This window comes from Nilaparvata lugens, chromosome 7 (assembly GCF_014356525.2).
Source record: "Nilaparvata lugens isolate BPH chromosome 7, ASM1435652v1, whole genome shotgun sequence".
NCBI lineage: Eukaryota > Metazoa > Arthropoda > Insecta > Hemiptera > Delphacidae > Nilaparvata > Nilaparvata lugens.
In genome coordinates, this window is record NC_052510.1 from 63,458,494 (window position 1) to 63,483,446 (window position 24,953).

At 33.0% G+C, this 24,953-nt stretch overlaps 3 protein-coding genes across 3 annotated transcripts in view; all 3 read right to left on the bottom strand.

The window, feature by feature from the left end:
• Nucleotides 1-2,119, bottom strand: part of LOC111064441 (DNA mismatch repair protein Msh2) — a 42,752-nt gene extending 40,633 nt beyond the window's left edge. The window contains 2 exon segments of the mRNA XM_039433375.1: nt 427-476; nt 1,748-2,119. Of these exon segments, the coding sequence (XP_039289309.1) occupies nt 427-476; nt 1,748-1,778 (81 nt within the window). The 5' untranslated portion in view covers nt 1,779-2,119.
• Nucleotides 2,120-5,202: 3,083 nt separating this feature from the next.
• On the bottom strand, nt 5,203-15,632 carry LOC111064439 (flocculation protein FLO11). The gene is made up of 2 exons (XM_022352172.2): nt 15,160-15,632; nt 5,203-11,637 (listed from the first exon to the last, which is right to left on the bottom strand). The coding sequence occupies exon 2, from the start codon at nt 11,622-11,624 to the stop codon at nt 9,336-9,338; it is 2,289 nt and encodes a 762-aa protein (XP_022207864.2). The 5' UTR covers nt 11,625-11,637; nt 15,160-15,632; the 3' UTR covers nt 5,203-9,335.
• On the bottom strand, nt 7,136-9,220 carry LOC120352250 (uncharacterized protein DDB_G0290685-like). Its single transcript, XM_039432019.1, has one exon. The coding sequence runs from the start codon at nt 9,218-9,220 to the stop codon at nt 7,136-7,138; it is 2,085 nt and encodes a 694-aa protein (XP_039287953.1).
• Nucleotides 15,633-24,953: the final 9,321 nt, after the last annotated feature.

Below are 24,953 nucleotides of genomic sequence, written 5' to 3' on the forward strand. Positions count from 1 at the left end.
TTCTGACGCTTCCACATGCTGGCCCATAAAGCATAAGCTTATATATACCAACAACTATTCAAATGAAGATAAAATATATTTAATTTTTTAATAGTAGCGCTCATCGAATTTCCATCTAGCTGTTTACCCTGTTGTCAATATTTGCAGTAGCAGAAGTCTTCGGGATGAATTACAGCATTTAAGTTTGACTTTTCGTTTAATAATAATAATTATTTTGATATGCATTGGAAAATGTGTTTATTATTTATTTATTATTTCACAAAGGCAACTTTCTAGAAGTATATTAAGCCTAGGTGATGATGATGGAATGAATGATAATACAATGAAGGTAGAGCTAGAATTATGAATCAAATATTTATGTGATCAAAACTGACACTAACAAATATATCTAACTTATATTAGAAACAAATTGGATTTATAACTGACCTCTGGTAGAGAATTGAAGTACTGAACAAACTGCCTGTGCTGGTTTGCGTCTGAAATTGAAAGAAAATCAATTGTAAATCAATAAAATAATCATCAAGTAATTAAATTAATCATCCAGTAATTAATAATTTTCGATCCTCAACCAGCACTTGCCAAATAGATATCGTCAATATAGAATTCAACATAAATTTAAAATCAAGATAGGAAAAATTCAAAATTAATTCGGAATTAAGATAAACGGTTCAGAGTGTTTAGAAAAAACTGAATTGATTCATTTTCATGAAATAAAGCAACGTGTTTTCTTTAGCTACTAATACTTCGCTACTTTATATAGCTACTAATCCGCCTAATAAAGTATTTTTTTATTTCATTTATACTTTACTTTTGTATAATCATGATGAATATTTTGCCTTCAATATGGAGAATTTCCAAGACATTGATGTGATGATTTCCTGTTGTTTTTATGTGCTATGATTACTTATATGTAATGATATGAAATTTTTCATGAGGTGGCCTATACAAATTGTAATTTGTCTTTGGCAATAAATGGATTTTGATTTGAGTACATTACGACGAGATGAAAGGTTGAGAAAAGTCTATATTACAGTACAGGGGGATGAAAATTTTCATCGTCTTACCACAGAGAAATCAAGAAAGAGTTAGGCTACTCCTAATCGTTTGAAAGCTAGCCTGAAATCTATTCTCTTGAAAATGGGAGTCAGAGCACATCTGATAAACAGTGGAACATAGATATAGTACACATGTTTATTATGCATGTCCTACCGTTTGTGGCCGGCCTAGTGCCTAGTCCACACGTTGGTCCAGCCTGGTAAGCTTCACCGCCTTGGTCTTGTCATTTAGAATGCGGCGCTCCGTGTAGCGAGCGCTTGCCAACGTTGGCTACCGCTGGCCTTGATTGGGCACGCAGTGAGGATAGCAAGACTAACGCATCCAAGCTTACCAGGCTGGGCCATGGACGTGTGGACTAGGCATGAAACACTAGCAGTCAGCAGTCGTTCTTTTAATAGCAAAAAGCGATTTAATCATTTAATAATATCCGTAGGCTATATAGCTTTTGTTGGTGGGGAGTTCCTGAAGGACGTTCCACCTTGCCTGAATTAAGCCGTCAATGGGACATACAACTGTCATACTTCAGCTGGGACTGACAATTTATCATGCCCAACATAGGACTAGCTTTTCAAAAAAGTTTGGTGATGAGCAAAGTTTGATTGGACCGTGGATCTCTAGACTGCTAAGCAATTACTCTAGACCACGAATTACTCCAATGATTAGAATTAGAAATAAAGTGTTTATTACTTACCTAGAGCTAATTGTTGGGTTGGTTTTGACATTGCAGAATATAAGATACCGTACTGTCGAAGTTGGAATTAGAAAACAGAACAAAAATATAGAATCACTTCTGACATTTAATTATTGTGTATTCAGATCAAATAAAACCCTTCTTGAAAAACTAAATCTCATTTACAATTACAAACTACTTAAAAAGGTATAAATATTGCTAATTGGAGACAAACATTAACCTTAAAACATGCTGTTTTTGTCGCAGTTAACAAAAAAGCATTAATTTGGCGCGCTTTTCTGCCTTCTAAATCATGGTTACAGATGAATATCTATAATACCCAGGATATCCAATTTATATTATGAAGTTTGTTGAAAAGACAGTAATATATCAAGGGAAATCTATTTTGCCTAAAATCTGAGTTTATTTTAATGAAAATTACTACCGTAATCAAAATTGGACTCTATATTCAAATTTTAGGTTAGATGATGGGAATGAATATCGAAACTAGTATCTATCGATTGAGGATATCGATCTTGAAAAAAAATCAAATTTGAAATATCGATATAGGGTTAGATTACCGGTGGCGGTATTTTTTGAATAAGAGGAAATCGTATAAATATAAAATTCAATTCTAAAGAAAATATCAATGTTCAGTTAATTTTTCCCTAAAACCTCATAATTTTGGTATTTAACAATAACAGATTTTTCAAATGTGCTATTTTGCCAGTCCTGTCTCCTTTGATATCTGATTTATGAGGCTTTTATGCCTTTTAGACAAAAAGTAACTCAGCATTTTTTGAATGAAAAAGACTAAGAATTTGTCAAAAAATCACTGATTTATTGATAATTAGAAAGACCGGTTTCGGTTATTACACCATTGCCAATCTCTGATAAACCAGTTTTTCTTTTTATAAACCAGTTTATCAGAGATTGACAATGGTGTAATAACCGAAACCGGTCTTTTTAATTATCAATAAATCAGTGGTTTTTTGACAATTTCTTAATCTTTTTCATTCAATATGAATAATTACCACAATATCAACACTTCAACACTTCTCAACTACACAAAAAGTCAGCATTTTTTCTTCAGAATTAGGTACCTACCTATAAATTTTTTTGATCTAAAATACCATTAAATAATAAAAGTATCCAATACTAGTTATTTCCTTTTTAATTGAAAAATTATGTTCTTGGCATATTTTTCCCTTTTCAGGGAACTTTTTTACAATCATTAAAGTTGCATAACTTCAATTATATTGGTTTTATTCGACTCCTTAGTTAAATTCACATGAGTATTGATAATTCAATTAGCCTACTCCTACTGTAACTCATGAGACAACCACATATTAATATTTATAAAATAAAAAATTTGAGGAAAGATGTACTATCTCCTGTTATCATTACCAGTCCCTACCTCGGTTACAAAGCATTTAAAACCTATATTTACTTGATCTTTTTACCTTTATTTTAATGTCAGAAAACCACTCAACTTACAAAGTTTATCAGTATTTTTTAAAAAACGTTTTATATATTTCTTCAATGTTGTTATCCATCACGAAATGCTTACCGTTTAAATCACTTTTTTCTTATTAAATAGAACGAATAGCAGAAATTTGACTGTAGTCCTTCTATTTAATCACAAAAAAGTGATCTTTTGTGTAATGGTAAGATGTGTTGTATGAGTATATGGAGTGAAACAACACAGGAGTTGAATTTTCAGCAGTATTCTCAATTTTTTCATAACAAAAATCAAACAAGAGCTTGGAAGTACCTATAGTTTGAGACCGGACTCTGTATGAGATGACAGTGACCAAAAAACTGGAAACTTCCATAGGTTGTTTTTTTTTTTAGTACAGTATCTGCAGCCTTCAATCACAGTGTGCTGTGCTAAGTGATTCACTCCTAACTCTTGTTGGATAGACCTTAGCTGTGCTTAGAGATCAGTTAAAGCAGAACACATTATTTTGAATTTATATTATAACCAAGTAGGTATAAACTCAGTTATATAGAACAATAACTTCACAACTTGGTGAAGCTGTTTTAAAGTTATTAGAAGGTTCCATTATGCTGGGATCCCTTAAGCTGGATTGGCACACATATGTGACAGTGAAAATGATTCCTATGAGTTCTAATGGTGGGAGATTTATATTAGAAGTTGGAGTTTACCAACTGCTGGAATATTATTACTGCAATAGTTTTATAGTATAATAATATTTCGCACCTAGAGCAGAAAATGAGATTTTTCCGGCTCGAAATCGGTTTTCAAGTCCGAGGACTAGAAAAGATTGAGAGCCGGAAAAACATTTTTGCCCGTGGTGCGAACGCTATTTTCCGCCACACACAAAAATAAACAATATATATATATATATATATATATATATATATATATATGAAAATAGTTGTTTACTAAGCACTTCCGAAAGCAGAAGTGGAAGGGGATAGCTCTAGCAAATCTGAGGTAATCTGAATATCAGGAAATTGTCCAAGTATTTTTATTTTTTATTCTGATTTGTCTAAATAACCTAAAAGATGATGTTCAATTATGTGGGAGGTTGAGTTTATACTTTTTTATTCTTTCAAATGGCAATAAGATGATAATATTAAATATTGAATATTATAGATGAATATTATAAATGTTTCAATTATTGAATAATGAAAAGTTTTTTGATCAGCTGTTTTTTGATCACCTTTCTTAGTTCCATGTCAGCGGCTGGAAAGGGTACTCTCTAGGCCGGAAAGAAACCTGTTCTGACGTCAGACGAGCGTCGTCTGCAAACAATGTCTTTCAGATCTACGTAGGGACTGGAAAACAGCTGCTTTCTGTGCAGTGTGGCGAAAAAAAATCATTTCAAATATTTTTGGACTGTTTCATTTTTAAAATTTTCATTTGCTACCTAGTTCTTCGGTCAATATTTGCAGTAGCCTTAATTCTAATCTTATAGCTTTCATTGAATATTTGAAACAAAATTATTATAGAGAAATAGTTCTAATGGTATTAATCATAGTCAATCGGCCGGGCTGAGTAGAAATAGTTTAATTATAACTCTTGGTAATATTATATGTTTTACTGTTTACTGTAGTGTGCGAATCCAGCTTCATAATATATTACCATAGAGAAACAATAGCATAAGTAGATATCCTATGGTATAGGACGTTTATGTCGCAACTTTTACTGTTATCTCAAGCCTATATAGTCCACGTAGTTCTTTCCCGTGAAGCTTTATGACGCTGGTAGTCTCTCATATTGTGCCGTTCAAACACTCTTACCCGGTCAAAACAGTAAAAATCGACAATAATCGACTTGAGATAACAGTAAAAGTTGCGACATAAACGCCCTATACCATGGGATATCTACTTACGCTATTGTTTCTCTATGATATTACTATAAAAAGAGTTATTCTATATATTACATGTTAATTATTTATTGCTATAGAGTTATTCAGGGAATAGTGTTAAATAATTAACACAATCTATTACTGAAGTGAATCAATAAATAATATATTTTCCAATTATATTACAATAAATAAATAAATAGAAAACTTTAATTCTGAGAAGAAAGCTACATCTATGATGCAATAACAATAATGATTGACACCAAATATTAGCCTACTAGATGAATGAATGAATATATTAATCAATAAGATGAACATAAATTAGATGAAGACATTATTGAATCCCTTAATTTTCAGCCTGTTAACTAACTAGCTGTAAACTTGAAAAAGGATTGTCAATAATTTATTCACATAAGTAGTGTATGATAGATTAGGCTACTCGAATGGAGAACTTGAAACATTTATAAGCAATCTCATCTGAAATTTTGAAACTTGATTAACAATTGAGCTGCATAAAACATACACTTTGTATTAATTATTGAGAAAACATACACTTGCGATAATTGACATGATTACAGATCTAATCAATAATTAAATATTTTAAATTATTACACATCGAATAGAGAAAGCAGACAATTTTTTCCAAATAATTAAAAACTATAATGGTTGACGACCAAACAAATACAGAATTACAGAATAATTATAAACTTTGAAGGTTGACAACCAAATAAATATAACAAAATAGTCAAAAACTTTGAAGATTGACAAAACAATTTTTTCAAAATAATACAAAACTTTGAAGGTTGACAACAAAACAAATATTACAAAATAATATTATAAACTTTGGAGGTTGACAACCAAACAAATATTACAAAATATTTATAAACTTTGAAGGTTGACAACCAAATATTACAAAATAACTATAAACTTTGAAAGTTGACAACTAAACAAATATAAAAAAATATTTATAAACTTTGAAGGTTGACACAACAAATTTTTCAAAATAATCAAAAACTTTGAAGGTTGACATAAGCAGTTGAAGAACAAAACAAAATACTGGAATGGTAATCAAAATTCAGTACCATGGACGATAATTACAATGACTGAAGTTCAGGAACCGATTGCTGTACCCTACTAGTGATCGAATCTGAAACCTCTGCGATTTTTCCCTTAGTGGTACTGATCGATTTCTTCAATTTGTTCCGCATTTTGTCCCAGAAAGATGTAGATGCTGTCTGTGTTTCAAATACTTCAGATTCTGGTTTCTTGTCTACAACAACAGTAGCTTCCTGTTGTTGTACCACAACTTCAGGTACTTCCTGTTGTTGTTGTAGAGCTACAGGTGTTTCTATTATATCAAATTCGAAATTTTTGTCCTCCATCTGCTCTGTATCCCTCGCCGTGCTCTCTTCTACAGTAGCTCCATCAAATTTAGTAACCTCTCCAGTTTTCTCACCCAAAAATGCCTCACCTCCCAACTCAGACACATAACTCTTTGTAACAATCGGCTCATTTGGAGGCTGTGATTCGTACGTTTTTGCCAGCTCCACCATAGATTCTAGAAGTTCGTCGTACTTTAACTCTTCTTCATTAGGTTTTAGAGTAGTTTCTGCCTCCGAAAACAAATCTGGGCTATTTTTCTGAGCTGCTTCAACAAACTCTGTCGGCAAATTTAACTGGCGAGCTATCATATCTGCTTCAGTTTCTTGGTGGTTTTCAGTTTCCCAGAATTTTTTGTCAAATTTACTGTTGATTCTAGCGGGAGAACTACTACGACTTTGAGAGTTACCCTGTGATGATTGACTCAGATACGAATTTACAACAGGATTTTCAAAAATTTCTTGTCTCTCCTGTTGGTCATTTTCAGCCTTTTCTTTTCCATACACTTCTCCATTATTCAACAACTCTGTTGAAGTCTGTTGTGTTTGTCCATGATTTTTATTGTTATACATTTCCTGTAGTGACGTTCTAAATCCATTCCAATACAACAAACCTGGAGAAAGTACATAGATTCCTTGTGGAGGAGCATCATAGGTTGGCACCTTTGAATTTTGCTCCAAGTTGTATAAATGTTTCAAAAATGATTCAAATTCTGGGTTACCATAAGGAGTCCGTGGTTCTTGAGGATATCCACTCCCAATATTCGAATTAGGTTCTGATTGACAGGGTTGAATACATTCTTATCCCCATAATAATTAGGCTTATTACCTTCTTCATAATTTTGTTCATTATTGGATTCACTTCCCACAGTTTTCTCAATTTCTTGATTATTTGTTTCATAATCGCCATACAGATTCTTCCTTCTCTTTTCATCTTCGACAATTTTCTTCATCTCATCCCCAACTTGAGACAAAATCAATGCTACTTCACCGTCCAGTCGTGATTGTATCTCTCTCTCCTGGTCGTCACTCTTCTCAGCACTTTCAAAAATAACCTGATACAAATCTTTTGTAGCCTGATTCAACAGGTTGGTATACTTGTCATAGTAATCATTACCAGAGCTCTGTTCTGAATTACTGTAATCAATCACATTTCCATCATTAGTTCTCTGTTGATAAACATCGTCCAAAGTTCTCTGACCATCATTTTCATCTAGACCGTTCCCTCCTTGATTACCGGTACTGAGTTGGCTCAAAACTTCCAACCCCTCTATGTAACTCTTCACCAACTGTTGTATTTCAGAATAATTTATTTTACCACTATTCAAATTTGTTTTAAATTTGTCACCTGAGTTTTGTACATTATTTTTATCATCGGAGTCCTGTCCTGCAATCGGGGAAATTTCATTCTTGATATCATTCACACCTTCAAAATTCACACCCATCGTTTGTTGTTGATTATTCACATCCTCAAAATTCACATCCATAGTTTGTTGTTGATTATTCACATCCTCAAAATCCACACCCATAGTTTGATGTTGATCATTCACATCCTCAAAATTTACACCCATAGCTTGCTGTTGATTATCAACCGGCTCAGACAGAAAACTGTTCAACTCTTCTTGATACTTGTTACTGAAAGGAATCTCATTACTTTCCCTGTCAACCAAACTTTTCCTCAACTGTTTTCTGTAGTAATCGTCAAAACTTCCAGGTGGCTCATAGAATGAAGGATAGTAATCACCTGGGAGAAAACTTCTTTTAGATCTGGTATTTGTGGTTGATTCATGATTGTTTGTTCCCTCCAACGGTTGTTCCTCAGTGTTCTGTTGTTCCGAATTTACATTACCTTCCCTTTCGTTTGAATCGTTCTCTTCTGTGTCTTCTTCTGGGGTTCCTTCAACTGGTTGATAATTTTCTTCCAACTTTCCTCCTAAATTTTTACTAACAGCTTCTACATTTCCTCCTAAATTTTCACCAACAGCTTCCACATTTCCTCCTGCATTTTCACCAACAGTTTCCACATTCTCTCCTACATTTTCACCAACATTTTCCACCTTTTCTCCTTCATTTTCACCAACATTCTCCACATTTCCACCTCTATTTTCACCAACAGTTTTCGACTCTCTTCTAGGTTCTTCCACCAGATGCCGCTTCTGCAACCTACTGTAAGAACTGTGATCTATGTTGTCCAAACCATATGTTTCTTTCTTCTCCTCGGTTGACACTGAATGACTAGTAGTTTCTCTCGTAGTTTGCATTCTAGGCATAATTTTACTGGCTAAACGAGCGTACTTGAGGTAGTCGTCATGAGTGTTCCGTACCCTACGGTTTTGCAGATCAAACATCTGGTCAATTTCCTCTCTGTCGTTGCTACTACCATCACAGTCAGCTCCACTTGTAGAAGTATCACCTGACTTTTCAAAGTAACTGTGACTGAATTCCTTGACATTACCAGAAGTCATTTTCGCAGATTGTTCCCCTCTCATATTCACCATCATTTCCTCCAACTTTCTCATCATTTCCTTCTGCAGCTTATCCTGTTCTACACTACTCACTTCCACCATATGTACCTGCGCAGTTTTAGGTTGGTAATACTGGGAGGTGCTGTAGTAATGTTGTTGATCAGTGCTACCAACACCACCAACATTTTCCAACTCTTGTTTACCACTAGACCTGTACGCTGACGACCTCTCAAAAGCACCCTCATTGAAATATGGCCTGGTCCTCATCTTCTCCAACCGTTCAACGTTCTTCTGTGTGCCAAACTGTGACGTCATAAAGTCGTCACTGAATGCCTCACCGTCAGGATGACCAACATTCGAAACCTGTTTGAAACTTGACGCAGAGTACTGGGAGGAATGTGTGGGGGTCGGTGAGCCATGCAGTTTAGTCTCAACAACCCTCTGAAGAGTTTCTGCTTTCAGTTTTCACTGTGACTAGAGTTTTAGGCGCGGTTTTGTCAAGGTTCTCAGTACCGAACCATGTTCTAGAACCTCCCACATTCACTTTTTCGTCCAAATCTTCATCAAACTCCCCACCAGTTTTAGATGTCTGGAAAACATTTGTCACATGTGAACTGCTCTCAACAGAGTCACCCCTTGATGGCTGAGGACTAACCAACGGCATAGCACTAATCTGATGTACACCCGAATTTAAATTAGAATTCAAACCATGATCCATACCAGATTGTTTGTGGGTTGAACTCTTCTCACTCACCGTTCTACTATAGGATGAAGATGAAGTTTGATGTGAACCCTCTTTTGTTCCCTCAGGAAAAACTACAGGAACTGATACAAGGGACTTTCCAAAAGTACTCGGCACCTCCTTCTCTTCCCTTGTCACATGCTCGGTACCATCAGGGTTCAAATTGTAGTTAATCGAGGTCACATGTGTGGTGGGGGAGTTACTGTTCGATTTCTTGATCACAATTGTTTCCTGGTGGGTTTTTGTCATTGGTTCAGTATTCTCAGAGCTGACAAACGATTCATGCCTCTTCAAGGAAGCGCTCTCCATATGTTTCCTAGTGGGAACTGGTTGAAGTTTCACAGTGTACGGTTCATGAGCTGTTTCCAAGATATCAAAACTAGTCGATGAATGATCATGGGTATCTACATTACTGCTTGTCATAAGGGATGGTTGTGATGAGGGGAAAACTGGTTTCGTCTCAAAAGTAGTAGTTGGTACAACTGGTTTAGTTTCAAAAGTAGTAGTTGGTACAACTGGTTTAGTTTCGAAGGTGGACACAACTGATCTAGTTTCAAAAGTAGTAGTTGGTACAACTGGTTTAGTTTCGAAGGTGGGAGTCTGCAGAACTGGTTTCAACTCATATGTTTTCTCCACCCAAGTGTACCCAGGTTTGTGTCTTTGTTCATCAAATAACTTTTGAGAAACCTGATGTTCAGTGCTGGTCCTGGTTGAATGTTTTCCATAGATGTTTCCAGAACTTCTCTGGTTCGAACCTACATGACCCTGGTTTACATCGGATGACAAAACTGTCCCAGACCCGTAATTCCTCAACCCTTGGTTCACATCTAGGTTTGAACTACTAACAATTGGGGCAGACCCATAAGATCTTGAGTAGCTTGTCACTGGAGCCGCTCCTTCAGACCATGAACTCCATGAGCTCCACGAGCTCCAAGAAGAATGTCCACCATAGGGTTTGGTCTGTTTCACATCCTGATCAAATCCTGAGAAGGTTTTCTGATGGGAGGCAAACTCCGATTCACTCTGTGGGATACTACCATGGGTCTGATGAACATCTGTAACTAACTTCCCATAAGAGTTGCTTGGAATGCCATAGGTAGCTGGTTTAATGTCAAAGGATTCCACCTCCATTTTGGCGTTATTCTTGTCTGTGTTCCTGCCAGTGTAGCTACTGCTGTATGTGTTACTTGAGGTAAATTCTGAATTGGTACTACTTTTTACAGAGTTTACACCTGAAGGAGTTAGTTCTACATATCTTGACCCATAACTAGTTCCTAGATCAGGATTCATTCCCACAACCCTTCCGGTTTTAGTGTAACTAGTTACCTGGTGAGTAGTTCCTAGTTCACTTGTAGGAACTAGTTCCACAACACCAGCTTTAGTGTACCTGGATCCCTGATGGGCAGTTCCTAGTTCACTTGTAGGAACCAGTTCCACAACACCAGCTTTACTGTACCTGGATCCCTGATGAACAGTTCCCAATTCACCTGAGTGAACTACCTCCTTACCATACCTGGACGCCTGGTGATCCAGTTCATCAGCTTCATCTATGGCTCGGTAGATGTGTTCCCTGCGCTGTTCATGGAAAATCTTCGGGATGCTAGGGTTGTAGGTTGATGACCATGAGGTGGCCCCAGTTTGGTGCCCCTCTAGGGCAGATTGATGGCCCCCGAGGGCGGATTGGTAGCTACTAGAAGTAGATTGGTAGCTACCAGGAGCAGATTGATGGTGTAGACGTCCCAGCTGTTCATTGAAGAGGTCTGCCTGGTAGCTGCTATGGCCCTGATGCTGTGAGCCTGGTACTACCAGGGAAGCATGGCTGGCGGAAGAGTCAGGAGTGGTGTAGATCTCTTCAGTTTTCTCCTCGTGTTTCTTGTGGTGACGCACCTGGTGGTATGTTTGTGGTTGGGGTGCGGCTTCACAGAAGACCACGAAGATTACAATGGCCGCCACCAGGGTGAGCCACTGGTGCTGCATGTTGGTGCAGTTTCTGTAAAAGAATTTGAATAATATTGTTAGTTACATTCAAATTAAAATTAAAATTAAATAGGAAATTTGACAATGTTTAGTAGAAGATTTATACTAGGAGCACAAATATTACAAGAAGAAGAAGAAGAAGAAGAAAAATACAGAAGGAGAAAAATAAAAAAAAAACAATTGAAATCATAATTATCTATAAAGATGTAATGAATAACATATATTGTACTGTGATATCACAAGTGGGAATTGTTGGGAGAATTATAAAGAACAAAAAATAAATTTATAGTTATTATATTGTTAAGTAATGAAAATTCAACAACGAATTAATTCAGGGAGAATTTAACAATGTTTCGTAGAAGATATTTACACTAGAAGCAGAAATATTGAAAAATTTACATGTGATAGGAATCACAAGTGGAAGTGACAATAAATATTTCATTCATTACAATTAAAGAAAAGCATTACAGGTAGAAGACAACACAGTTAGAAGAGAAAATTGATTGAGCTATATAAGGTATGAAACATTACCTCAATTTGGTTGTTTGATACATGAAATAAATTAATATATTGTGAAGATAAACAACAAAATATATTGTATATATTGAAATGTAAGGCTAATGGAAAAATGAAAAAGCTATTTTAATATTATGAGGCTATAAGAACGGAATTGTGATTTCAATAAAAAACTGTGTGAGAAAACGATTGAATTTTGTGGGATGGATCAAATAGTACAGCTAGTAAGTTATGTGCAATTGGAAATTAGACAATGCTTGGAAGAATGATAAATCCATTTTTTAAATTGCCTAAGCATTTTCTACATATAATCTCTGTACCTTCGACTGAATCAATAAAATAAATCAACATCACATATTTTGATCCATGAATTGGAAATTTGGAAATGAGGATGGTTATTATTAAAATTCATTTTCATAATTACTATAATATAATAAATAACGAGCAGTATGATTGAATTTTGTTGAATGAAAGAGATAAATTCTCTCTCAAGTTGAAGATAGACATTTCCAATTAATGCAGCTTTCATGTGTACGTGGGGTATTGATGTAGATTTACCTATTCAATATTATATGCACCAAATCGAATTATATTGAAAGACTGAAATACAATATTTCCTACTTATAATTCAAGTAATGAATACTGTATGATATATCATTATTCGCAGTAATAGCTAGAGTGTTTGCACTGATATTATTACTCGATTTAGTAAGAAGAAAGAATAAATTAATTATTATGATTATGTTGAATAATCGAATGTAACAGTGAATAATGTACTGTTTCTAGATTGCTTATGTAATTTCAAGAATGACGTATGAATGTTATTTTTATGTACTACGACTCATAGTGCCAGAAATTATATCACTAAGCTATCAAATCACCAAAACAAGTTTGACAAAGATGTGAATGAAGGGTGAAACAGATTCTAATAAATGTATGACTCAACTGTTTTGAATATGATTGTATTTATTGTATGGCAAATAAATGATTTGATTTGAGCTACTGAGCTTTAGTTATCATTATTACAAGTAAAAAGTTCAAAATTCATGAGTTATGACACTGAATTCGCCAACTTTCGACTCATAATCATGCAATACATAATGTAGTACTGTATTACAAGATAATTTTCATGAGCTAGGCTATTCTAGCTAGCTACGATTTTCATTCATAGGCTATTCATTATAATAATAATATAGATTTATTTACATTCTTAAAAGAGCAAAAGCCTCTCTTATGAGGAACTTGTGGTTGGCAACAAATATAATTTCACATTAATTTAAATTATAAAATTTTCCACTTTTCAATTCAGAGTCTGTCAATTATTTTTAACCATCTTCCCCTGTCTCTAGTTCCGGTCAGCCATATTTATTATCATCATCACCCAACAAATTTATTTATTTACCACATTGTGTACAAATACTTGGCATGAGGAAAGGCACAACAGGCTCATGCCCAAAACTGTCCCATTTCCAATTTATACTATACTGTCCAAATCAAAATGTTGGTTATGTCACTTTCACTTTTCAAAATACAATTTACGCTCTTCAATACTCACATGAACAAGCAAATTTTGAATCAAATAGATATTATTAAAGTCTAAAATCAAAAAATCTAGAACAGTAACTTAATAATTATTCAAAAAGTCTAAATTTTGAATGAAACTAGCAGATTTTGAGCTTAAAACTTTACACTTCACAGAAAACTGAAGTATTAACTAAATTTAATAGGTACCTATAATTTGGATTTTTCCCCCAAGATAATAAGCATAAACTATTTGAAAAATAGATGATTGGATCTAAATTGAAAGCATTTTGTTAAACTTCAATATGCAATATAATAATTATGATCTATGCATCTATTTTACAAATAGTTCATATTTTATGAGACTAATTGTCTTGGGAACAATTCAAATAATAGGTATTAAATATTTGATGGGTAATAAGCAAATCAAATCAAATTTTATTCACCAATTAGCAACAGTTTTACATGAAAATGAATAAATAATTTGTAGTTAAATAATTGGCTTGGCTAGAAAAATAAATCTTGTGCTTTAGCCACGAGCTCAAAACATTTCTTACCAATATTTTAACATGATTCATTTAATAATGAACATTGAATTAAAACCTTCACAACATTTTATTAATTTATCAAAATCTGGGAATGGAATAGATTTGGGCCAGGCCTGTTGTTCCTTCCTAATCATATTTATATGATTTGTGATTCTGTCCACGAATAAATAAATAAATAAACAACCAGGACCTCCTATATAATACCTCGTATATAGGAAGTCCTGCAACAACACAGGAAAATAATAATGAATATTAATCAATAAGGAGTAAAATGATAAATATTTGTTCAATGTATGATACAACCAGGCCTTCCTATATAATTAATATTCCATCAATTCTATAAAAGTATAGATTTATTTCAGTGATTACAGAGCTATTTAAAAGAAGCTTCAAAACAGTATTCATTAAACATTAAATTGGGTTGTTTCATTATTAGAAACAACATTATTTTGATAACTTTATTATATTCTAATATTTCTATATTCTGCCAATTCTATTAGAGTATAGAATCAAAGAGCTATTTCAAAAGAGCTATTTGGGAGAGGCTTCAAAACAGTTTTCATTAAAAATTACAGTAGATTTTTCTATTATTATAAAGGTGACTAATATTCTTATGACTTTATTATACCCTAATATTTCTAAAAGTATATCAAATAAAGCTTGTAATAATGATTAGGCGAATGGCAAACAAATAAATTCTGCCAAAACAATTCTCTAAATTGAAAGTATCAACCTCTTCTATTCAGAAACTAATAAAACAAACGGTACTACACGTTTTTATATTGTTTTTATTAATTTGAATAAAGTAGCCCATAGTGGTGTGATTTCATAAGTAGTAGTTAGTATCCAATACGTCCATCATAGTAGGCCTTCATTAATATCAAATTAAATTTAGCTCAAACAAAATAAAATTAAATTGTATTCAAATAATTTTATTAAAAAACACTTACCAATATTCCAAAGCACAGCCTGAATAAATTGCAGTAATCCTCTACTGATACCAGTAGCTACCACTGGAGAAAAACAACCATACAGTTCCAAATAATTATATCACAACACAATTCAACCAAAATATTAGTTACTCGAACAAACCAACTGTCTCCTGAGAAGTTTAATGATATTTTGAAAATCGGCAGCTAGAATGAGAAACCGTTAACAGTTGATATGTAAAACTGAAAAAATTCAACTCTCAACTGTTGAAACTATAACTTAGTTATCAAGTTAATGAGTTTAGAAATGTACAATAATTTAATTTATATTTGCAGCTAAATGAAAAACTGGAAAAACTCAGTTAATTAGTAACTAGATACTTGTAGTTGTTTACTTGATGAATAACTAACTACGATTAGTTAATTTGGTAACTTATTTCGGGGCACACAGATTGGATAATGATGGACGTCACGTTGAGCAAATAACTTTTGCACTGGCAATTTCAGCGGCTACTTCCTTTATTTATACAGAGTAAGAGGATTGGAGCGTTGGGGGAGTCTAGCCAATGCGCATCGCATTAATCTATTGTCAGGTTCACTTTAAACGGTCAGAATTTGTTGAATCTATTGCCAGATTCACTCTAAATGGACAGAATTTGTTGAATCTACAGTCAGGTTCACTTTAAACGGTCAGTTTTGTTGAATCTATTGTTAGATTCACTCTAAACGGACAGAATTTATTGAACCTATCATCATATCCACTCTAAACGGACAGAATTTGTTGAATCTATTGCCAGATTTACTCTAAACGGTCAGTATTTGTTGAATCTATTGCCAGATTCACTCTAAATGATCAGTATTTGTTGAATCTATTGTTAGATTCACTCTAAACGGTCAGAATTTATTGAACCTATCATCATATCCACTCTAAACGGACAGAATTTGTTGAATCTATAGCCAGATACACTCTAAACGGAAAGCATTTATTGATAAGCGTTGAAGCATTGAATGCTGGACAGTTTCACTTTATTCAGTCAGAATTGGTGGAATAGTAATCGCTATAGTGAGGTCCACGTTATAACGACAGTGAAGAAAAATAGCAGAACAACGTTGCCGATCCTCTGTCTTGTCAATGCCTTCTATAGACGGAAGATGATACAGGTTTATTGATGTAATATTAACTGTTCTCGTTTTTAATAATCAATTATATTATATTGAGCAAAGAAATTATTTTTCCAATAATTTCATAATGAATTTTCATGATTAAGATTAAATATTGCCGATCCTCTTTTTTGCCACTACCTTCTAGGCCACTACGGTAGATGATACAGGCTTATTGATTTAATATTAACTGTTCATTCTCGTTTAAAATAATCAATTATATTATATTAAGCAAGAAATCATTTTTCCAATAATTTCATAATGAATTTTCATGATTAAGATTAAATATTGCCGATCCTCTGTCTTGCCACTACCTTCTAGTCCACTACGGTAGATGATACAGGCTTATTGATGTAATATTAACTGTTCATTCTCGTTTAAAATAATCAATTATATTTTATTAAGCAAGACATTATATTTCTCAATAATTTCATAATGAATTTTCACAATTAAGATGAAATTTATTTTGTCAATTAATTATCAATTCTACATTGTTGAAAGACAATCTGGCAACAGAGCAAAGCAAGAAAGATATAGCGCTATCCGCTTTGTTGAATGATAGACAAGGATAGCAATACCATTGCTAATCAAACACTGCCATTATGGCAGTGGACCTCGCTATAAATGTTGACAGTGGTTAAAGTTAATCAGTCTGGCGAGAAAACAATGGTCAGCATAGTTTGAATGATAATCATTGAAGAACAATGTTGACTGTTTCACTTTATTCAGACAGGATTGGTTGAATAGTACCGGAATCATTAAATTAATGTTGACAGTGTTCTGATTTTTAATCAGTCTGACGAGAAAACAGCCTAAAAATAGTCGTAAAAACTGTGAAAATATTCTTGTAATGATTGGACGGGTGATCAATACATGTATTGATTGGAAACAAGAGATGTATTCATGTTGATAAAGCAGGGGGCTAAAGAGCAGGGTCAGGTCTATTGATGAAGGTTATCGTCAATGGATTTTTGTGTGGTTCCCGAGAATTATGGATCGAGTTGAAAGGTTTTTGACCATCATTTGAGGCATGCATTCAGTTGCATGCAACAATAAAATAGTTTGAAATACATGTAATATATAGTTTTAACTCCACTACCATACAATTTTCAAGAAGGTTTACATTCATTGTAATATTCTTGAATTGCACCTCATGTTTATTGACTGGTGAAGTTGTTTTGACGAAATAGAATATGGGAGAATTTTACAATAATAATAACAACTGGGACAACATAATGAGAGAAATGAGAATATACAAAAATATTATTATTGTTCACCAACCAAAATTTTTTTATTATATATTTTTAATGAATCTTCTCAAAATCGTCAATAATGTATTTTACATTCACAATCCATAACCGGTGCATAGAAGAATTCATACGGACCAAATGTCAAGTATACATTCTTTGATTACTGTAGTGAAGTCCACGTTATAATGGCAGTGTTTGATTAGCAATGGTATTGCTATCCTTGTCTATCATTCAACAAAGCGGATAGCGCTATCTCTTTCTCGCATCGCTCTGTTGCAAGATCGTCTTTCAACAATGTAGAATTAATAATTAATTAACAAAATATATTTCATCTTAATTGTAAAAATACATTATGAAATATATTAAAAAAATATAATTCTTGCTTAATAAAATATAATTGATTATTTTAAACGGGAATGAACAGTTAATACATCAATAACCCTGTATCAGCTATCGTCTATAGAAGGCATTGACAAGACAGAGGATCGGCAACGTTGCTCTGCTATCTTTCTCCACTGCCATTATAACGTGGACCTCACTATAGTATCTACTCAAAGCATGCCTCAAAAGGCAAATTGAATTGAAAGTTGCAAGGATGTGGAATAATATTAAAACTATTGTTTTCATTTCCAAGGAATAACTTTCTGCGTAACTAACAGACTAATAAATTTGGTGAAACTAGAAAAATGCAGTTACAAGATTGTTTATTTTAAATCAAGGAATAAAAACTAGTTTTCATGCCAGTATTGAATAATAGCCTACAAAATAAACAATCAAAACAAGAGCATTTTTCTCATCAAGGAATTCAGTTTTTCACGGTATTTCATTAGTTTATGATGTTTGACACAGAAATATCAAATTTGGTAAAACTAGAAAAATGCAGTTACAAGATTGTTTATTTTTAATCAAGGAATAAAAACTAGTTTTCATGCCAGTATTGAATAATACAAAATAAACAAACAAAACAAGAGCATTTTTCTCATTGTAAAGAAATTCAGTTTTCACCGTATTTAATTAGTTTATTGATATTTGACAAAAAAATATCAAATTTGGTAAAACTAGAAAAATGCAGTTACAAGATTGTTTATTTTGAATCAAGGAATAAAAATCTAGTTTTTATGCCAGTAGGCCTATTGAATAATACGAAATAAACATTCAAAACAAGAGCATTTTTCTCATTGTAAAGACATAGAAATATCAAATATCAAATTGGTAAAACTAGAAAAATGCAGTTACAAGATTGTTTATTTTGAATCAAGGAATAAAAATCTAGTTTTTATGCCAGTAGGCCTATTGAATAATACGAAATAAACATTCAAAACAAGAGCATTTTTCTCATTGTAAAGACATAGAAATATCAAATATCAAATTTGGTAAAACTAGAAAAATGCAGTTACAAGATTGTTTATTTTGAATCAAGGAATAAAAATCTAGTTTTTATGCCAGTAGGCCTATTGAATAATACGAAATAAACATTCAAAACAAGAGCATTTTTCTCATTGTAAAGACATAGAAATATCAAATATCAAATTGGTAAAACTAGAAAAATGCAGTTACAAGATTGTTTATTTTGAATCAAGGAATAAAAATCTAGTTTTTATGCCAGTAGGCCTATTGAATAATACGAAATAAACATTCAAAACAAGAGCATTTTTCTCATTGTAAAGACATAGAAATATCAAATATCAAATTTGGTAAAACTAGAAAAATGCAGTTACAAGATTTTTTATTTTGAATCAAGGAATAAAAAACTAGTTTTTATGCCAGTATTGAATAATAAAAATAAACAATCAAAACAAGAGCATTTTTTCTCATCAGGGAATTCAGTTTTTCACGTTATTCAATAATGTTTATTGATATTTGACAAAAAATATGAAGGAGCTGAATGATTCAGTTCAAGTAGTCAGCATGTGGAGAATAGGAAGACATGCTATACTTTTTAATTGTCTACTTCCAACTATTTGAATCTATAGTAAGATCCACGTTATAATGGCAGGGGAGAAAGATGAGCGTTGCCGATTCTCTGCCTTGCCACTGCTTTCTATAGAGGTTAGCTGATCCTGATACCGGTATATCTAATGTAATATTAACTGTTCATAATTGTTTAAAATAATCATATTTTATTCGTCAAGAATATATACTTTTCAATAATTTAATAGTGAATTTCAATATTTTGTCAATTAATTACATTTCTACATTGTTGAGAAACGATCTGGCAACGTTGCGGAGCTAGAAAATGATATCCGATTCTCAGTCTTATCAATGCCTTCTATAGACGGTAGCTGACACAGGTTTAATGATGCAATATCAACTGTTCATTCTCTTTTTAAATAATCCATTATAATTTATCTATATATATGTATAAAAGCGAAATGGCACTCACTCACTGACTGACTGACTCACTCACTCACTCGCAGAACTAAAAATCTACCGGACCAAAAACGTTCAAATTTGGTAGGTATGTTCAGCTGCCCCTTTAGAGGCGCACTAAGAAATCTTTTGGCAATATTTTAACTCTAAGGGTGGTTTTTAAGGGTTTAAAGTTCGTCTTTTAGCATGTATATTCTTCTTCTCCCAATCTCTTAATTATAATTGAAATTTCCATATCATATATCATATGTTACTATAGAGCTATAATCTAGATAGAGTACCTCTTCGAAACAGTTGTTAACTGGCAACTAAATTAATAATTTTGTCAGGTTGGCATTAAGTTGAGTTGACTTTGTTAGGTTGGCATCAAGTTGAAGATTTAAATGCATTTATCGCGGAAAAATTGATTGGGCACTGCTACTTCAATCCTGGAAATATTATATTACTAGCCGTCAGGCTCGCCATATCCGTTTAGCCAGACGTTTAGTCTGGACCCCCGACTGGATTGTCCTAACATATGATAAAAATGCTCAAATGAAGAATGCAGGCGAGCGAAGCGAGCCTGCTGATCTCATTCTTGGACGACCCAGTTGGGGGTCCAGGGGGCGGAGCCCCCTGGCTAGACGGATATGGCGAGCGAAGCGAGCCTGACGGCTAGTTAAGCAATAAATTATATTTTTCAATAATTCCATAATGCATTTTCATAATTGAGATTTAATATTTTGTCAATTAATTACATTCCTACATTGTTGAGAACCGATCTGGCAACGTTGCGGAGCAAGAAAAGGATAGCGTTATCTGCTTTGTAGAATGACAGACAAGGATAGCAACACCATTTTAATCAAATACTGCCATTATAACGTGGACCTCACTATAGCCTGATTCTCTTTAAAGCTATGTAAGATTCATTAAGTTCGAAATAACTAATCAAATTGACAAACATGTTAGCTTTAAAGCTGGGTTTACACCAAAGTTATTAACAAAATCCTTAAAGATTCTATTAGATTGAACGGAACTTGACAAGCACTATGTTTATCATGTGTATGATAAGTTGTATTCAATCTAATAGAATCTATAAGGATTCAGTTATCAACATTTTGTTAATAACTTTGGTGTAAACGCAACTTAACTCTCCGTGTCTTTGTGTAAGAGTGATGTTGTCATAAATATCCATATTTTATAAAAACAATTCGATATCGTCAAATCAATGATCTATTGTACTGTACATTATTACAAAAACATCCGTTAGGTAAATTTTGGTTTAACCTATCCAATACTTTATTAGAAAATTCAAGTAATATTGTCATAAATATCCATATTTTATAAAAATCTGGTGTGGCGCACTCACACAACTTTCCTTGCCGTTATGAAAATTGATCATCTGACGCTAGTGTTCCCGCGCATCTCAAGTCTACTATTCAAAGATTTGAGCCAGCTGGTGACAGGGCAATAACGCTGGAGACACACATGAGGTCTGCTATCTCTTCATAGTGAATGATTTAATAGAATCAACAATAATTTGCAATTGAATAATCACATTTTCTTGAATTTAAAGCTTATCTTCAATTTTAGGTGAAAATGTTACAGAACATTAATTGTAGAGATTTTCATGCTCAATCTACTCCACTTGATTTTTTTGTTTAAATTGTATCTGAAGCCTGATAATTGGGAATCTATCTGCATTGATGGGGTGGAGCTTCTGAAATTTTTCCAGATATGGGACTTGTGGCAGTTGATAGAGCTTATCGATAACTATTTTAGGTATGAATTTGATCAAAATCGTTGTAGCCGTTTCCGAGAAAATCACGAAAACCCCTGTTTTTGACAACATTTTTGCCATTTTAGCCGCCATCTTGAATTGCATTTGATCGAAATTGTTCGTGTCGGATCCTTATAGTGAAAGGACCTTAAGTTCCAAATTTCAAGTCATTCCGTTAATTGGGAGATGAGATATCGTGTACACAGACGCACATACACTCATACACACACACACACACACATACAGACCAATAACCAAAAACCACTTTTTTGGACTCAGGGGACCTTGAAACGTATAGAAATTTAGAAATTGCGGTACCTTAATTTTTTTCGGAAAGCAATACTTTCCTTACCTTTGGTAATAGGGCAAGGAAAGTAAAAACGACTTGATATCGTCAAAACCAATGATCTATTGTACTGTACATAATTATTAAAACATTCGTTAGGTAAAATTTGGTTCAACCTATCCAATACTTTATTAGAAAATTCGACCTCTCATATTTAAATTGATTTTATTATAGAATTAAACTAAGTGTTTACAAGTTTGTGTTTCTTCAATGGTTCCAAATTTTTTAAAAATAACTCGAAAGTATTAGTTTCAAGTGGTAATTGAGTAGAATATTACTTATCAATTTATTAATTCAAGTCATATAAATTCAAAATTTATAGTTTTCATGTTTATTTTGGACTAAAATTTTACAAAAATTGTACACGTGAAATTCTAACCTCATCTTGGACTTTGTCACCTATAAATTTGGAAGAAAAATAGCACAAGAACTACCTTATTATTTTGTCTTCTATAATTTTATTGCATTAGTGTCATTTGAATTGTAAATAAATAAAATCAATAAGTATTTGGTACGTTCTCAATTCTGAGCAAAACGTCCTTTACTGTATCAAGATATCTAGATTGTTTTTGAGAAAAATATCTTGGGTTTTTCAGAGGAAATGCAGTTGAAATAAATCATCAATATTTAGAGATGACATTCAATTCAACGAACTACCTTGAATTTCAGCTGAATTGCATTGATTAATCACAATGAATGATTGTCTATAAATTGCGGAAGGAAGGAAGTCTATCTTATCGGCATAGGAAGGTTGCAACATACACTTGAACTATAATGATAAAAAGATGCACGCATTGTCCCTAAAACAATTATTTTTCAAGAATAATTATTTTGAAACAATTGAGAGTTTTGTTTGGTGGTAGATTGGAGTATTTCTAGTCAAAATATACTTTGAACCACAATTGAACTTTCTATTATGATATGACGAGGTCTTATTGCAAGGTTGGGTTGGGAATAGGGAAAAATAACAAGGCTGTTTGAAATCATAATTAGTTGGATTGATTTGAGATTATGATTTTTAGGCTATTGGCTGATGTTTCTAGATTATCTCTCCTGAGAATAATGGAATAAATATTGATACCAAGGTTTCCATGAGCCAGCAAAGTCACTCAGAATTTACTTTTTCAAGAAGTTCTAAGTAGGCCTACAACATTTAAAAAAAATCATTGGGAAGAAAATAGGAAAGGATATTTGAATACATAAGAGAAATAGCTCATTCTTCAGATTATTTTATTCAAAATTATTGGAAATATTAGTTCTGTGAACAGTTAGACCTCACGCAGTTTTCTCATCCACAAGTATCTGATGTCACCTGTTCTACAGTAGTTGATTCAGTTGAATCATAATTTACTCTTAAAAACTGTTATTTGTTTTCTCCAAGATCAAAAACTCACTTATGTTGATAAACTCAGTTCACGTTTGAATGTTTATCCCATATGATAATTTATCCAGTTCCGTGATAATCTTTCCATCTGATAAAAATATTTCTCAACTATTTTAAAATTAATTTTTGTCAATCAAGAATATTATAATTTCTTGAGCATTATTCAGTTTATTTAATTAATTTTATTTTCAATCACCGATTTGTTTTTCAAATGTGAGAATATTGATACTGATAGGCACGCATCATAAAAAATATTTAAACCCTACCTCATAGAAATAGAGACGGCCAGACATCTGTGTAATGCATGCAATGAATTCACTTGTGAGCTGATTGATTGTGAATAATTCTATAGTCTGATTGACTTCCTACCTTCAAAGTAGATGATATAGTGATATCAGAGTATGGAGGATTTTTTTCATATAATCCTTAAAATGCAAAATTTCAAAAAACCTTGTGTATACATCGACGCGCAGTTGAAAAAGGAATATTCCTGCCAAATCTCATCGAATTCTATCTACGCGTTTGGCCGTAATGGCGTTACATACAGACAGACAAAAGAAAATCAGAGATGAAAGTTAGACCTCACGCAGTTTTCTCATCCACAAGTATCTGATGTCACCTGTTCTACAGTAGTTGATTCATTTGAATCATACTTTACTCTTAAAAACTGTTATTTGTTTTCTCCAAGGTGAAAAAAAACTCACTTATGTTAATAAACCCAGTTCACGTTTGAATTTTTATCCCATATGATAATTTATCCAGTTCCGTGATAATCTTTCCATCTGATAAAAATATTTCTCAACTATTTTAAAATTAATTCTATTCAATCAAGAATATTATAATTTCTTAAGCATTATTCAGTTCATTTTATTAATTTTTATTTTATTTTCAATCACTAATTAAATATTTGTTTTTCAAATGTGAGAATATTGATACTGATGAGCACGCATCATAAAAAATATTGTAACCCTACATCATAGAAATAGACACGGCCAGACATCTGTGTAATGCATGCAATGAATAATTCACTAGTCAGCTGATTGATTATGAATAATTCTATAGTCTGATTGATCCTGTCTTCAAAGTAGATGATATTTATATAGTGATATCAGAGTATGGAGGAATTCCTTTTTTTTTCATATTATTCTTAAAATGCAATATTTCAAAAAACCTTGTGTATACATCGACGTGCAGTTGAAAAAGGAATATTCCTGCCAAATCTCATCGAATTCTATCAACGCGTTTGGCCGTAATGGAGTTACATACAGACAGACAAAAGAAAATTAGAGATGGAACATAGACCTCACTACGTTCGGTCAATAAATGTTGATACCGAGATTTTAATGGGAAATAGTAAAAAATTAGGAAGGTTGAAATTCTGTGAGGTCCACGTTATAATGGCAGTATTTGATTGAAATTGGTGCTGCTATCCTTGTCTACCATCCAACAAAGCAGATAGCATTATCTTTTTCTAACTCGCTTGCCATATCGGTTTTAAACAATGTAGAAATATAATTGATTAACAAAATATTAAATCTCAATTGA

What these genes read in the sequence shown, in the direction of transcription:
- LOC120352250 (XM_039432019.1), bottom strand. Translation starts at nt 9,220, where the DNA reads ATGACGTCACAGTTTGGCACACAGAAGAACGTTGAACGGTTGGAGAAG.
- LOC111064439 (XM_022352172.2), bottom strand. Translation starts at nt 11,624, where the DNA reads ATGCAGCACCAGTGGCTCACCCTGGTGGCGGCCATTGTAATCTTCGTG.